Source organism: Oxyura jamaicensis, chromosome 14 (assembly GCF_011077185.1).
Source record: "Oxyura jamaicensis isolate SHBP4307 breed ruddy duck chromosome 14, BPBGC_Ojam_1.0, whole genome shotgun sequence".
In the NCBI taxonomy this organism is placed as follows: domain Eukaryota; kingdom Metazoa; phylum Chordata; class Aves; order Anseriformes; family Anatidae; genus Oxyura; species Oxyura jamaicensis.
The window spans coordinates 10,082,668-10,098,902 of record NC_048906.1 but is presented as its reverse complement, the minus strand read 5'-3'; the positions used below and the strand labels follow the sequence as shown (position 1 = coordinate 10,098,902).

The 16,235-nt window shown below is 37.5% G+C and overlaps 1 protein-coding gene across 4 annotated transcripts in view; it reads left to right on the top strand.

Moving 5' to 3' along the window:
• The window catches only part of CPPED1 (calcineurin like phosphoesterase domain containing 1), a 51,452-nt gene extending 41,336 nt beyond the window's left edge, over positions 1–10,116 (top strand). For all 4 annotated transcript variants that reach the window (XM_035339378.1, XM_035339375.1, XM_035339377.1 and 1 more), the window contains one exon: positions 7,602–10,116. In XM_035339378.1, the coding sequence (XP_035195269.1) occupies positions 7,602–7,834 (233 nt within the window). In that variant the 3' untranslated portion in view covers positions 7,835–10,116. The remainder of the gene's footprint in view (positions 1–7,601) is intronic.
• Positions 10,117–16,235: the final 6,119 nt, after the last annotated feature.

Below are 16,235 nucleotides of genomic sequence, written 5' to 3'. Positions count from 1 at the left end.
AAATACAGTAGTGTAAAAACAAAGTATTGATTAACTTGTGTCATGTCCAAGATAATGAGGATTTATCAACACATGTAAGACTTCCATCTCGTCAGATGACGCTGAACAATCCTTACGATGCTTGTTTGTTACGTCATGTAAATTATTTTATGCAAAATCGGCTGCGTTGGACTCACAGAATTGTTCCATAATAGGTATTTCATTCTTCGGTACAAATGCATTATTCTACAGGGAAGAAAGGTTATGATCAGTTCTTTGGAAACAGCAAATCTTTTTGTCTTTCAGCTTCAGCTTTGTCAGATCAGAACTGAAAAGGACTTTTTGTGCTTGATCAGAAAATGAGAGTAAATTGCATACTAGGAGGAGGACATCTTTGCTTCACAAAAATCAGAATCAATTCCTGTACTTCAAACCTTTTTTTTTTTTTTTTTAACAAAGACATTTTTTTTCAGATTGATGACTCTGAAAACTCGTGTTTGGTTTGCAGGCCTGACGCTTGTTGTTTTTAGATGCTTTTGTGATCCAAGGCATGGTTTTAGAACAGATGAAGCACAACATGATGGCCTGCACTGAGTTTTCCATCCGAGTATCTGGCTTCCAGTCATGTACTGATCAAAAATGAACGTCAGCTCAGGCCTTTTTTTCTGTGGTAGCGATGTTACCACTGTAGTGTCATGCAGTGTGGTATCTGACTGTGATGATCACAGAGTTAAGTGTGTGTGGTTTGTTTGTTGTTTTATTGTGTTGTTTGTTTTTTTCTTTTCTTTCTTTTAGTAGTAACTATCTGCACAGTTTTTGACTTTATTCTGAACTTAATCTTTTTCTTTTAATGAATAATCCATTAGGAGTGAATAATGTCTTGCTGTAAGGGACCCTGCTCTTTTGGCTAATGGATATTGTAAAACCTTCAGTCACATTTAAATTCAAATCACTCTGTAGTTTCTAAAAATGAAATAATGAATGCTTGTGAGGGTGCCATTCTTTGGAATTTAGTTACACAGTGGCTTTTGAGTATTTCATACTGCTTTTATATCAAAGCTTTTATCATCTGCTCTTTCAGAAGTCAAGGATGAAAACCAAAATCACTGCTCTACCTACCTCTTGTTTTTTTTGTTTTGTGTTTTAGTGGGAGGGGCGGCACCCATTTGTGCATAGCCAGACCTAGTGAACTGCATTACCTGACCTGCACACACCGTAAAGCAGGTTATTACAGGGAGGCCTGCCAGGACAAACGCTGCTCTTTTCTCACAGGGTTTAGAAAACGGGTTTTGTGTGTGAGGGGACTCGCAAGCAACTTGACCGTATTACTTCAGAAAAACATCTGAAATGAATAAATTAAATTTGAGTGCATATATCTTAAAATTCTTTTTATGTTTAAGATCAAAAGCAAGAGCAAAGTAAATTGCCTGCTTGTCATCTTAGTATTATTGCATTGACTGGTTCAGATTTCCTTCTTATGTTAACTAACAAAAGTGAGGGGAAGACAGTTGGGTGAACAAGAAAGTACTACTGAAATAATAAACAACATCAGTTAGACTTCTATTAATACACAGCAGTGACCTGTTTGTTTCTTCATTGGAGATGTAACAGATTGTAACACCACAATAACAAAAAGTAATACTAGCACTGGAAATAAATACCTGAAGTCCAGGCACAACTTTTCACTGGGAGGTATCAAAGGCAGACACTGGATTCTAGCAAAGGCTGATCCTTGAGCAGCTCGTTCCACAAGGGCATTTCAGTACTGAACACCCATCCAGTGAAATGAGGCCCTGAATGACAGACGTATGCTAAAATGGGGAATTTGTATGAACGGTATCCATAAACACCAGCTTGTTTAGACAGTCTGCCTCACAGAGCCAACAGGAGGTAAAAGAGGTTTTAAATTGCATCCTCTGTTGTGAGGTATCATATTTGCACTGTTTATCAATCACTCTTATTTCAGTTCTGTACCAAAATACCTTCTTGTGTGTAGGCAGGTAGCAGATGTTAAACATAAGTGGGGTGAAGTTGCAATATTTGACTGAGAAGAAAAAAACTGCATGATTCATGGGCCAAACTTTTTACCTGGTGTCTGCCTGCTGTTTTTGGCTAAAAGGTCTAGGATGGGTGCCTCAAAAATCTTCCCATGAATTCTCAGACAGCAGGAGAGTTTGGTTTTTCTTACAAGTAAGGTTGCTTTACTGCTTTTGTATCTTTATCCTTCTAATTACACTGAAACTGTGTGGTTGGGGCTTGGTTTACGTATGTGATGACACAGTCTTGATTTCCGTCCCTCTTCAATTCCAAAGGTTAAATTCTCTGCAAAAGCTGAACACGATCCTTCCAGTTAAAAGAGAGCACTTATTTCCCTTACAAAAGCACTTACACTGCCCTTACAAAAAGAGTGTCACATGGGGTTTACATCTCAGTACGGTTTTATGATTGTTATTTTGTCCTAACTTTTTCCACAGAGTAAAGTAGTTTTGCTTACCTGCAGAAAAAGTGGAAAACATTGAAACAAATTTATGTTTCCATAGTAGCACTGTCACTTACTAGGAGCGAGTAAAGATATTTTACAGATCTCGTTGGCGCAGTAAGAAAGCAGGCCAAACATTTGGTTCCCAAATGCTCAGTCCTCGAAGGCTGAACCACAGCTTAACTGTGGGTAAAGGCCAAGATCCAGCCAGGTCCATGCTAGTTGTGTGCCTGAGGGAGGAGTCCAGAGCATTGCTGGAGATCATTGGTCATTTGTTGTGTGCTGCAAGGACTGGAAGGTGCTATATGCATGGATCCATTACAGCCAGCTCTCAGCTGAAAGCAGATCGGTTTTATTAAGTGTAGCTGCCCTCTGTCCACCCCGCAAGTGCCTTGTTCAGAGGCTGCAGCAATGCAGGAAGCAGCCCCATCTACTTCAGCATCCACTCCTCCCAGGTCAGGGATTGCCTGAAGCAGCTCTAGGTGGGCTCATGCTGCCTGTCGCTGCAGGAAGGAGCGGCGGGGCTGGAAAGTGGGGGACAAGCGTAGCCTCGTGGCTGGGCTATGTGAGCCTGTAACGAGAAATAAATGCTGTGTTCTGTGCCTGAATTGCTCAAGTATGTTACGTTAGGCAGTCACTGTAATAAGCTACAACATGGAGGAGCTGAGAAATGACTCCTCACTCTCAAACTGACTATTGCATCAGTTTTAAAACACCCTTACATGATGATTCTAAAGATCCAAATAATACAGAAAGCATAGAATCTGCAAAGAGCCCGTTATGTCACGCCATCACCTTTTGATGTATTCTGATGGGGTTTCTCCCAAGCAGGAAAAAAAAAAAAAAAAAAAAAAAAACCTGTTCTGCTAGGTTCCTGCTGCTGAGTCAGAGAAAGCTCTCCAAGTTACAAGTGTAACTCTCACGCCAGCTAGGTATGTTACACAGAGCAAAAAGAATCAGTACCGATAAACTAAAATAGGATAACAGACAAGTTCCAGCTGGCAACGACCTTCATACACCACTGTTCAGTGTAAAAATTACTTCATTCTGTTTTCCATTTTGAGTCCTTTGCTATCTGAGTAAGGTTTGGGTTTTGAAATATGAAAGCCCATGTAGCTTTTACCAAGCGCACAGAAGAATAATTTATATTTTGCTTTCCAAGCTGCTTAATTTTTAACTATAGGTTGATGCTAGTTTATATATTTTACATCAGCCGTCAAATCACTATCTCCTATGAAAGCAAAGGACAGATATAACCAAGTTTGTTAAGACAGGTTCCCTACTTCACTCTTCACTTAATTATGGTGAACTAGATCTAAATTACTGCAGGAGAAAGGGTGGAAGGTGTTCTGGCTGGGGAGATGAGGGTCTCTTGTGAAGTTACAGCTGTGTTCCTAGGCGCAGCTCTCTGCCTTTGCATTGCCTCTAGTCTTTGCCAGAATATCTGGTGTCTGAAGGCAAAAATCAGTTGTTGCTAGCAATTTTTGTTATGCCATGGTTATAGTAACACAAATGACCCATTTGCTGGCCTACTGCTTGAATAGCATTGAGCGTCTTACCTTTTGTGGGAAGCATGGAATGGCAGATTGCTGGAATATATGAAACAATAACAAATGAATCTTGGCGTCCATCCCTGCGCATCACTGTAGGCTCTGCTCAGTGTTTTATAATTACAAAAATAATGCTTTCACCTGTACAGTACATGGGATCATTAAATTCCCCTTATGTCTTGCTAGAGATACTAAGAATGTAACAGCATAAGCATAAACAATTCATTTCTCTGCCTGTGCTGCAGGAATTTCATTTTTTTTTTTCAACTTCTTTGACATCTTTCAGCTTTTTATATAGTGAAAGTTTTACCATCTGTAACACAGTTTAAACACAAAGATATCTCATTATTATCTTCAGGTAATATTTTCCTTCTTAGACACAGTGATTTTTTTGGTGCTTGATATGCAGGTACCAGGGCATTTGATTACATCTTCAAAACTCAAAGAGTTTTTAAACAAAGATCTCAGATGTACCCTTCTTTCTGGCTTTTCTGTGTAAGGCTGGCAGGTGGAGCAGTGCTAGCTGCCATCTAGGCAGCTCACTGCCAAAACAGTGAGTCTGGATTAATCTTTGGTCACATTTACTGTCCAACTATTGAAAACAAGCAATGCAGAACCAGATTTAGAGGGAAGTCTCATGGACTATGTCATGTATTTTCTAGAAAGCCACATGGAACAAGTAACAGATCCTACTTGGAGAGGTAGTCTTGTCAACCTCAGCATGGACTTACTAGATGAAATAGCTAAATTATTCACTGTATTACTCTGGCTCTCTGAAAAGCTGGAAATTCCCATGTCATGCTGAGGAACTGCAGGAGGTGGTGCAACACAGGCGATGACAAGGTACTCTGCAACAAGACCAGCTACACACAACCTCTTTTCCTTTTTTCCTTGCTTTAGTCTTTGATACTTTGATATTTAGTCTTTGAAAGATTAAATTTCTTAAAATAATCAGTTATTCTGATAAGCTGCTTGCTATTTAATCAGAGTTGTCAGGGAATACTTACTTAGGTGTGTTTCTTGAGTCATTCAGTATTAACAATACATTTCCAGATGCTTTATGAAGAACCATGGAAGTGTCGTTATGATTAAGGATTACACAACCTCTTGTGTTTCAATAGGGAAATTACATCTAAGTCATTTAGGTGCCTTTGAAATTTTTTCAGTTGTCACTAATAGTATCATAAATCAACAGATCTACATGCTTCCTGCAACAGTTTTAAATATTAATTTATATGTTTCATACTTGATGACAAACAACAAAATTCCTAGCATTTTCCGCTATCTGGTCTAGTAATTTTTCTCTTCCAGACTAGTATAAAACAGCACTAAATACAGCTTCAGGAATTCGTGCATTCTGAAATCCAAGGATCTTAGACTGAGCATACCAAAAGATAATCCCAAAACCCGTTTGTAAAATTTGCTATTTATACTTAGCTCACATTTTCATTTCACATGTAAATGACATGATTGCAGAGAAAAAAAATAAATGTGATTGTAAAGAAAAAAAATCATATTGCCCCATCAGTCACAGATACCAATACTAGGATTTTCAGATATCATACCTAAAGTAGCATGCAACTTAGTCGCCTTCTGTGTCATCCTGGAAAATAGAATAATATCAATAGTCTTAAAAGAATTTCAGAAATCTTTTCAGAAGCCTGTTAGCAGCTGATTCATTGTTACCATCAGTGTTACCTTACTTACAGACCATGTTCCTATCAAAATAAAATATGCACATTCTTACATTAGCAAGAAAGCTGATCAATAATTTTTTGCTTTAGAAAAGTGGTATATGATGCCCAGATGTGTATCCAGCAGTAGCTAAATGCTAAAGGATGCTGGCTTAACCTGGAAGGGAAATGTTTGTCTGTGGTATGACTTTCTTTCTTGTGAAGAACCTAGAATCTCAGCTTTGTTATTTATTAATGGTTTTACAAACTTTGATGTGAAAGGTAAGTACTTAGCATTAAAATACGTTTTTTTCTTTTCAACTTTTGTGACTCATGAGACTAATCAAGGTTTCATTATTGCATAGCAATAAAGTGATTTGATTAAAATTTATAAATCACGAAATGGAGAGGGAAAAATAATCTATCTGGTATCAGGAATTTATCCTGAAAAGACAATGAGAAAGGCCAGTCAGAGCAGTGAACACAGTTTCTACCAGTTTTTAAGTTTGTTTTTTCCAATAAAAAGTTCCATTTTGGAGAGGAGGAGAACAGTTCCATCTAATCTGAAATTGTTTCAAAAATTCTGCAAAAATCCCATGGCTACTGAGAAGCATGGCAGGAAAGCAGAGCTGACATATGGGTCACCATTAGAAGATGGTCAAAATTAGATAGCGTATGTAAACCTAAATATTTTTTTTGTTGAATTATTGTGTTCTGAGAGAAGATGAGGGGTGGTTGGACTTTTTTAAACATTAGTTTGGCTAATCAGTTAGAATGATTCAGCCAAGGATTTCAAAGTACAATATAAGGCCTTAAAAATAAAGTATGCTTGTTCCTTGTAGCTGCTGCTGCTTGGCATTTAGCTTTTCTTCTACCCCTGACCAATCTTGGATGATATTTGCATGCTACCTACCCAGAAATGTTCAGTGCAGCATATTGTTGTCTCCTTCCCCAGATCAAGAGTATCTCTTTCTTTCAAGCTCCTAACAGAATGATTTTTATCCCACTACAATGTAAAATATAAATAGCCTATAAAAATAAATAAATAAAGCTTTAAAACATCAAAGATACAGAGGAAATTAGAATAAACCTGCTTTGTTTGTACCCTGTACTAGGTAAATGTTAATTCATGTCATTGCCATTCCTGACTCTTGCAGATCATCAACCTTTTCTTTTTTGGGTGCTCTCATCTTTGTTCCCTGTGTTATAACTCACAACCTCTTCTGCATATTAGTTTTCTTTCATGTATCTGGATTTATTCCATTTGTTATAAACCCTAAATGTCTTTGAGAATAGATTACAAATTATCTTTTTATCCATGTTTTTTGTTTGTCTTGACTTTTTTTAAGGTCACCAGCCTTGGGTAAATAGGTTTAAATTCTCCTTAGTGATTTTTTTGCATGTTAATTGTCAAATATAGCTACACAGTCCTTAGCTTTCAGCTCATGTTTCAGTAGCATCATTCTTTAGGCAGTTATTCATTACTGATTTTTTTTTTCTACTTTTAATCTGCTTCCTCTAGAGGGTTCCTTCTTTCTAGCCAAAGGATTAGCAAGATGACAAACACCTTGCAGCAAGCGTAAAGAAGGGGGACTCCAGTAACCCTAACAAAGCCAGTGGAGCATTATATCATTCCTTTTACTAATTATTTATTCTTTATTACAATTACAGTTATTTATTGCTGTTTACTAATTATTTGTTTAAAATGCAAGTTCAGATAAATGGTTTCCTCTTAATTTTATGCTTTATGAACTATTAAGGACTGAAGGATACCTGTAGTTACCATAGAATTTTCTCTACAACCCCACTAGCAGTGTAAACCTCAGCAGTATCTTTTAGGATAAACACAGATATGAACTGCAAATGCTAACTAAATATATGTTCTTTTTTCTTTCTTTTTTCTTTTCATTTATTTAACAGGCATTAAGGCTGTATTTTCTGGACATTACCATAGGAATGCTGGAGGGTCCTACAGAGGCCTGGAAATGGTCGTTACATCAGCAATAGGATGCCAACTGGGAGAAGATACACATGGGCTTCGAGTAGTTGTTGTGACAGATGAAAAGATTGTTCATAGATACTACAGTTTAGATGAATTGAGCAGCCAAGACATGGAGAAGGAGCTGCTGGATATGCTTGCTAAGCAAAATTAGGCTGTCAAATCCCTTTTAACTCAAATGGTTGATGTGAGTTTTGTCTGTATTTATTAGACTAATAGAAAGAGTTTTAAAACGTTTCTACAAGCTGAAGTCACAGATGTACCATGCCCATGAACTGTTCTCAGTTTGTTTCGGTGTTGACATATTTCTCTTTTTGAAAATGAGGCCTCTGAGGAATATGGAATAACAGAACTAATATGCTAATGTATCATTGTAAAGATTTCTGTTTGAGCATTTTTACTTACCTCTTGGGTAAGACTTTCTTAATAAATAGAAAGTATAGCCAAGAGTTAGAGTAGTACTTCAACTCAAGTCTATTTTCATTTGATGTCGGAAAAGACTCTTTAAAATCAATAAATTTAGTCACTTCAGTTACACTCTGGACAATAGAAATGTTTTTACTCTGTAGAAATAAATCTCGAAAACTCAGTGAAATCAACAGACTCCCACTGACTTTTAGCAACCCTTGAATCAGATCTTGTTACCCAGAGGTCATGTTTTCTCCCATTTCCCATTCTTTCATTTTCTTAGCTCTTCAGAGCCAGCAGCAATGGGAGAGCAAGCACATTCTGTTCGGTGGAGTCACAGCTTTGGGTTTCCCTTATATCCTAGTTCGATATAATGAAAAATCTATAAATGAGGCTAGTATAAATGCCACTGAGAGAAACTTAGCATGGAATAATTATTTTCCTTTTGAAATTTAATCACCATTAAATTAGTATATATTATTGCTATAGGTTCAAAGGTTGGAGTAGCTGCAGAGAGAGAGAATATTCTGTACAGCATAGCGTCACTTCGTTGATTCTAAGACAAGTAGAGAACTTCCATTTCTAAATGCAATTTGAATGTGCCTTATTGAGCTATTATAGCCATTGAATCTTGAAAACCCTAGAAAGTATGTTTTCTTCACTGAAATAAGTCTTACAAAAGAAATCACATAGAAAGAAGAGACAATTGCATTCTATATGTGCTGCAATCTAACTTTTATAGCAAGTATGTCTGATTACTTTTAAATTTAAAAAAGTCTTAATCTAATTAGCATATACCTCAATTTTTAAATGTTTAGTTGAACACATCATATAATCAATCACAGGTGATCTAGAAATACAGATAGAGCACAGCTTTACCACCTGAAGATGGAAGGACACAAGCAATACTGGCTAAAAATGCAATGCACTCAATCCATTTTATGTGTACTTGCATACAACATCATTCCCTAGAACATACAGGTACTTAAATACAGTGCAGGAGGTGAAATACTGTGCTGAAGAGTCAGTTTCGTGATATTTTTGTCACAAGTTTAATTGGGAGGCTCATTAAAGCTTCATCTGTAGGGCTCATGAGACTGCAAACCCACGGCTGTGCTGTTTTGGCCAGTTGTACCAGTGAAACAGCTCTACCTGCAGATGGACAGGACCAAATGTGGGCTACTGTCCCGCAATAATAAACTGAGCATAGGTAATGTTCAGTTTAAAAAGAAAGAAAATGATTCTGCTTTTATTGTCTGGCTGCTTTTGTTTAGCTGAATGTTTTCACAGACTCATTTTCAAGGGAACAGCTGGGAAATGAGAATGAAAATCTCAGGGTAGATTGCTTTGAAATAGGTAGGTACCCAAGCACCCAAATGGCAGTTTCGCTAGGAGTTAAACACCCATTAGTTCAGATACTTATTCTAAAAATCTGGGTCCTTACATATCATCTTTGAAACCACTGACTACTGGCAAAATTTGGTGGAAGCTACTTAGCAATCACAGATCATTAAAAGCTTCAAGAATGAGATGATGCTGATTTATGTTTGGCAGGGGGGAGAATAGTCTTGCTATAACTTAAATCTTTTAAGTATGTCAGGTTACATCTTAAGGCTGAAGTTCAGCAGAGGGACCTGAGACAACATGAGCATGGAATATGCTCGCTGCTCTGGCACAATATTGGAAAGCTGAATGGAGAAAGTGTTTAGGCAGTTTTTTCATATGCCTGTTTATTAAAGGATATAATTTTAACTGAATATATGAAGCCTGGGAGATAGAAGCATAACTTCAGGAGAAAGTCTTTCAAAAAATATGAAAATGTTAATAGTAGTGGTATTACAGAGCTCTATAATTTCATTTTCAGAATTACAGTGTACTAATGTGCAATGCAAATGTTTGTAATTTTAACTCGTAGTTGTAATTTTTTCACTTGTGTCATTTCACTGTAAGAAATACTGTGCATTGTCATGAAAATATTACTCAAGTACAAATGCGAAGTTCAATTAAAAAGTGGCTTTATATCGCAAATATTTTATTTAGTTATTTCTAAGAATATGTTCTTATATTCATGCGTATAAATATTACCAGCTTTGTCTTTAGTTTGTAGTTTTGGAAGATGGGAAAGTTAGGCTGCTGATTTTTTATTAAATGCATTCACTTTGCCTGTAGGATTTTGGGCACTAACACATGTTGTATAACTGCACCTTCCACTGCATTCTGCTAATACCGCTTAACTTTTAACCTAATATATATGGAGAGTAATATTTGTGGAAGGCAAGAAGATTGATCAGTGCCCTTATCCTCACAATTTGGTGGACAATCGTGGCTCTTCGTGCTCAGATTCACCCATGAGCTGGGTTGAAATCAGACATCTGTGTTCCCAGTTGTCAGTGCTGGTAATGCCGGCATTGTTCCACCTCTACTGCTGCAACCACATGTAGATTTGCAGAAAGCCTTCTGGACTGAAATTCCACCTTCTCTGCCCGTCAGATCTCCCCCAGACATCTGCTACCGCAAGCCAGCTCTTGTACAGGTTTGCTTGAAAACAACAGTGCTGGTATGAGCCATCTCAGTCTCATCCAACCTTGACAATCTCCTATTAATCAAATAATGGGGATTTTTCTGACAAATTGTAATAAAATAGTAGCACCACTGCCTCCGTTGCTTTTCCCTGCTGGTGCAGCTGCCAAGCTCCAGTTGCTCATACACCTGAGGGACTTTTTCAGCTATTTAGCTCAGAAAGTAGTAGACACACAAGCGAACAGGAACCAACTGTGGGCTAACAGAGGCCAGCCAGGCACCCCAGCCACCCCTCCTGCCTTCCCCTGCCTGCAGGTGGCTCGGCTGTTTTCACAAGGTGAAAACTCATTCACAAAATGAAAAAATTGCAATAGAGTACAAGTAAAACCTATATCATATGTCACTAGCTGCTATGAGTTTTGTTTTAATATAAGGTTTTTATCAGTATTTTACTGTATAATTACTAGAAGAGATAGGAGTGACTGGGGTGCAGCTGTGGCCCACATTTTTATCACACCTCCTGTGAGGACAGGTAAACATTATGTAATTTACTTTCTATTATTTTCTCCTGAATTAGCTGGTAAAGTAGAAAAAACAGGTATTTTCTTAAAGACTTCATGATCAACATGATTAATGTCACAGGAAGAAGAAAAATAGTCTCAAAGTTTTAGATTTGAAACATAGAAGACATTCATTTTTGTTCTTGCCTCACAGGTTTTCAAAAGGGAGAAAATTAAAATGTCAGAGAGGAGCAAGTTGTGTGCATAACCATCACTTCGTAGCCTGGGTGACAGTCTGGTGAACACACCGCTTACTGGAGTGATGGAACAGCCTCAGCAGTATGTTGACCTTTTCTAGCCGGTTCCTCAGTTCAGTGAATTAAGAATTCCTTGCTCTAGCCCAAAATAGGATGAGGTGCCCAGCAGCTCATTAGTTGTTCATTTTGCCACTGCCTTAGTTTCTCAAGCACAGTTCCACCTGGCACACATAAACATCTCAGCATCCTAAAACCTAAGGTATGTGTAAAATAAATAAAATTATTTCCCTTGCAGCACTCATTGTTTTAAAGTATTTCTTTCTTTGAATAAGAACTCCCACCTTCCACATGGTTTTAGTTCATATGAAGTGGATGTCAGCATGGATAACTAAGATGAAAACACATCCTCATATTTATTATACAACTGTGTGAAGGATTTTTAACCATGGTGTGTTGTTGAACATTACTGTGTGAAGCAAGCAGTTACCAAGTAAGAATGTACTTTTTTACCAGTATAAATGACAAATTATGTTGGATTGCTTTTCTTAGCACGGTCAGCTAACTTGGAATTAATTCTGATGCCTTAACTAATTAGAAATGGCAGAGGTCCTTGTGGTCAGAGTGTCTCATCTTGTTTATGGAGAGGAAAATAATTCATATTGTGTTAAATTATAAAACAATCCACCCCTGGAGACACTAATTATCGTTTAAAGGAAACATCTTTTGATGTTGAGGATGTTATTTTTTATCTCCAGCAGGGCTGATAATTGTAACTTTCTGTCAGTGTATGACTGACTTTAAAGTACAATGTCACTAAAAGTTCAAACCGGTGGTGAATGAAAGAGCGAGTCCTCTTTCATTGCTGTGCATGCAGGGGGTTGGGCAGAGAAAAAAATCAGGTGACCACAATTCATCCTAGTTTCTTGGAGACAGCTAAAAGGCTGAGATAACCACTGATGGCTCATTAAATGTGAAAAATTCATTAGAACACCAGAGCAACCCAAGAAAATAACCAAATACTATATAATGAAATACAAACTGAGATGGAGACCTGTGAACAGGAGGCAAGTTACAAAAATATGTCTTTGAGATCAGTCTTGGTTTGTCAGTTTCAATGTCTGCAACAAACTTAACATGCTTCTTCCAGATCTTTCAAGATGCTCATTAAGCCTTGACTCTATTTGCATACTGCTTGCCTTTAGTTCATTTGGTTCCAGTATCTAATCTTGCAAGTTGCAATAGAGACAATATTTTGATGAGATTCTAGTATTCAACTTCTGGAGACAGCAGACAGAAAATAAATGCTAGATGTCTCATTAAAAGTTAATGACGTTTTATGTCAGGAGGGGCAGTGACAGAAGTGAAGCCTCGTCTACCATCTCTGCTTGCAGTCTGAACATCCTATGTTCACTGTGTCTCTGCCTCAATGACTGCTCCCTTACCTCCACATAGAAACTTGTTTTCTAATCTGTTTTTCCAAACATTATCCCAAGTAGCTGTCATCATTCTGCTCTGAGAACAAATAATGAGATGTATCTAACATAAGCAAACATACAAAGCATTTCACTGCTTAAAAATTCACACTTCTTCCACCTATGTATGTCATTGTACAAGCCATTCAAGGCTAACACATTGTTGTTTCAGCAAATGTTAATGCTGTGAATAAGCTTCTTTTCTTAATGCTCTCATTAAGCCTTCTTTGCAACTAACATTTGAGCACCATAATACCCTCTAAAGCAAGGGAAACATTTACACATTAGTTATCAGAAAACTTGCCTCCCAAATAAACCCTGACATCATCTGTTTCTGATAAACATTCTTACTATGTAGCAATACCAGTTTAGAGTAGAAAATTATAAAGAGGAAATTTCCACTTCAGTACTATTTTATAGTTAGTAGGACTCTCCATCTCTTCCTGCTTTATCCTGAAATAGGAGATGTCCCATCATTGGCAGGTATGAGATGTCCCATCATTGGGGATGCAAAGCCAGGGAAGTGTGGGGTTTAGGCTGCCAGCATGCCAGGCTCCGTTCCCATGAACCACTGCCAAAATCACATCCTGCAGAAAGGCAGATTCCTTAGGCAAAGATAAGACATTATTAAAAAAAAAAAAAAAAAAGTACAAGGCCCAGGATGTCAATCTGTTGTTACAGTTTCCTTCACCCAGAAGGCCGCAGGAGTGGCAGCTTCCACATCCTCCATGCTCACGTTTCTTCCAGTGGGACGTTGAAAGGACAGCAGGTGCTGTCATCTTCATGCAACTGGCAGCAATTACAACAAGCAGGGCTTGAACAACGAAAGACTTGCAGACATTTTTAGAGCAATGTCTCATTAGTAGTTTGCACCCATTCCAATCCTATCCTCCCCAACGTAAAGTTTTATTAATTGTTACTGAGTCACCTAAAGATTAGGAAATTCAAAGCTGATAAATGAAACCACAGGGCTCTTGGATGCATTTTCATTGGAAGATGCCCTGTAAAACAATTTGAAAAATAAATATGATAGAGAAAAAGCATTAAACCAGAATACTAGATAATCCTTCTGTCTAAATGACATCTAGCTCCAGTGCAGCAGATTCAGGAGGAAAGAAAAAAAAAAATGCAGAACTGAGGCAAACCAAAAGATTTTCAAGCAACAAGAAAAACATGCCAGCACTTCTTTTAAGAAGAAAGCAAAAAAAAAGATAAAAAGAAAAAAACTCAGAGAGCCATTACTTTTTTTAATTGACATTTTCATTTGTTTCTCTAGAAGTAATTTCCTTCATTAGCACTTTGTCAAATGCAAGTAGTTTAGTACATTTCTACTAATAACCAGCTTTTTTTTTCCTCTAGGAGACCCATTAAAGCCTCATCCTATTTAAAATTATAGTGTTGTTATGTCACTTTTGGGTAGCCAGCAATCGAAACATTCATCTTCTAAGTATGCCTATCTTTCCTGAACATTGTTTAGAAAGATATAGTGTTGTTAAAAAATACAATGGGGCCTTTTAAATTAATTAGTAATGGGATTATTTGTGTATATTCAAATCTTTCTCTCCCATTTCCATATAAAATGGCACAGAAATGTAGCAAGGTATCTCATACTGCTCTAATGAGCTGAGATCACTAGTCCCACATGTGGCAACTTCTCTGCCCAGAAATTTTCTGAATAACATGTCAACAGCACACCAGGGAGGAAACCAATGACTTGTGTTTGGATATCCATGAGCAAAAGATAGTATTACCACACAAGAACATGGTTCTTCTGGCACGCTACAAGCACCAAAGCCAAAAGAGTGATGACAGGGCACAGTGCATAAAGACCATCTTCTATCTTTTTAACAAAGCCTGAGCTTAACTCAGTCTTACTATTCAAGTCATGGGCTGGCATAACATACAAGATAGATCACCCCCACTTTTCTTTAGATGTGTAAAAACTGGTGTCCCAGTCTTACCAACCAGATTCCTTCTTATATACAGAGATCCATAACTCCAGGAGGTAACTGAGCCTAGCCTGCAAACTAGCTGTGCAAACTAGGTGGACTGAATTGCCCCTGAGGGTGCTTAAGCTGACAACGGCGGTAATGTTGGTGAGTCGCATACACAAGATTCCTACCCTTCATTTAAGACTCGGATAACCCTGGAGGAGACAATGATTACCCCCTATCCACACCTAGCTCCTACTCTGCAAAGCTGGAAGGCCGAGGTGTGGCCTAGAAGCCATTGGGTGTTGGAACAGCTTGCTCCTGAGTTTTCTGATTCACCAAAACCCTTTTTTGCAAGAAAGCTGCCTACCTTGTAGGTAGGGCACAGCTGTGCTCTGGGTGTACAAGACAACATTTAATAATCCAAACCAAACCAAGCAGCTGGTTGCATGCAGATTTTATAGCTTATGGTTTATGAAAGTTTGCGGAACTTTTTTTTAAAAAAAAAAAAAAAAAAATGTATTTTTTACTTATGCAACTGCAAACTTCCATTGGAGTTCAAACCTTTGGTATTTTATGTGACCACAATATTTAGTTTAATTTCTTCCTTGGGCCAGTGCTCCCAATGTTATCCATAGGTTGTAGTATCATTCTCACTACCTGCCACCTTTCACAAACATCTACTTTTGGTAATGAAACAAATAAATTCACTTCAAAAAGAAACAACATACCAGAAATGGAAAAATAAAACAAAAGAAAGAAAATTTGTATTTACTACGAATTACAATCTCTTTAAACAGTGAGGCTGTTTAAGTTGTTTAGATGATTTGCAGCGGCAAAACAACAACTCATTACTCATGGGAATCTTAAACTGTTCAAAATAACTTGGTTTAGGGGTTCAGGCTTGTTTGCACCTATCCTGATTCTATCAAGTGCAAAGGAATGCCCTAGATTTGAGCTTCTAGACCAGCTATGCTCACCCAAAGAGGGAGAGGCAATTCTTAGGCAGCAGGACTTCTACTGTTAACAGAAATTCACCTCAAAAATTGACTAATAAAGACATGCTAGATGTGTATTTCACTTTAAAAAATATTGCTTAACTTTCTTTTTCACATTTTTTCACATCTAATATATTCACATTGTGAAACAACAAAATTATTCTTAGCCATTCAGCACTGCTCTATAGTGACAGAAAATGTTGTTATGTGCAAATAGGACTATTAAAGCCAACAAAAAACTGTTGCAAAACTGGCTATACTCAACATGATAATCTAATAAGCTAAACACTTATTATTGAGGCTAGTATCTTTCATATATTTGGAGTCTAAACAATTTCAGCTCTTCAGCTATTACTACTTGGTTTGGGATGTCTTTGGGATAAAAACACTTCCTTCCCACCTGTGCACAAATGTACCTTTCCCCATAACATGAGCTATGTGGAGCCTTTGTAACAGCCCTATCCTTACA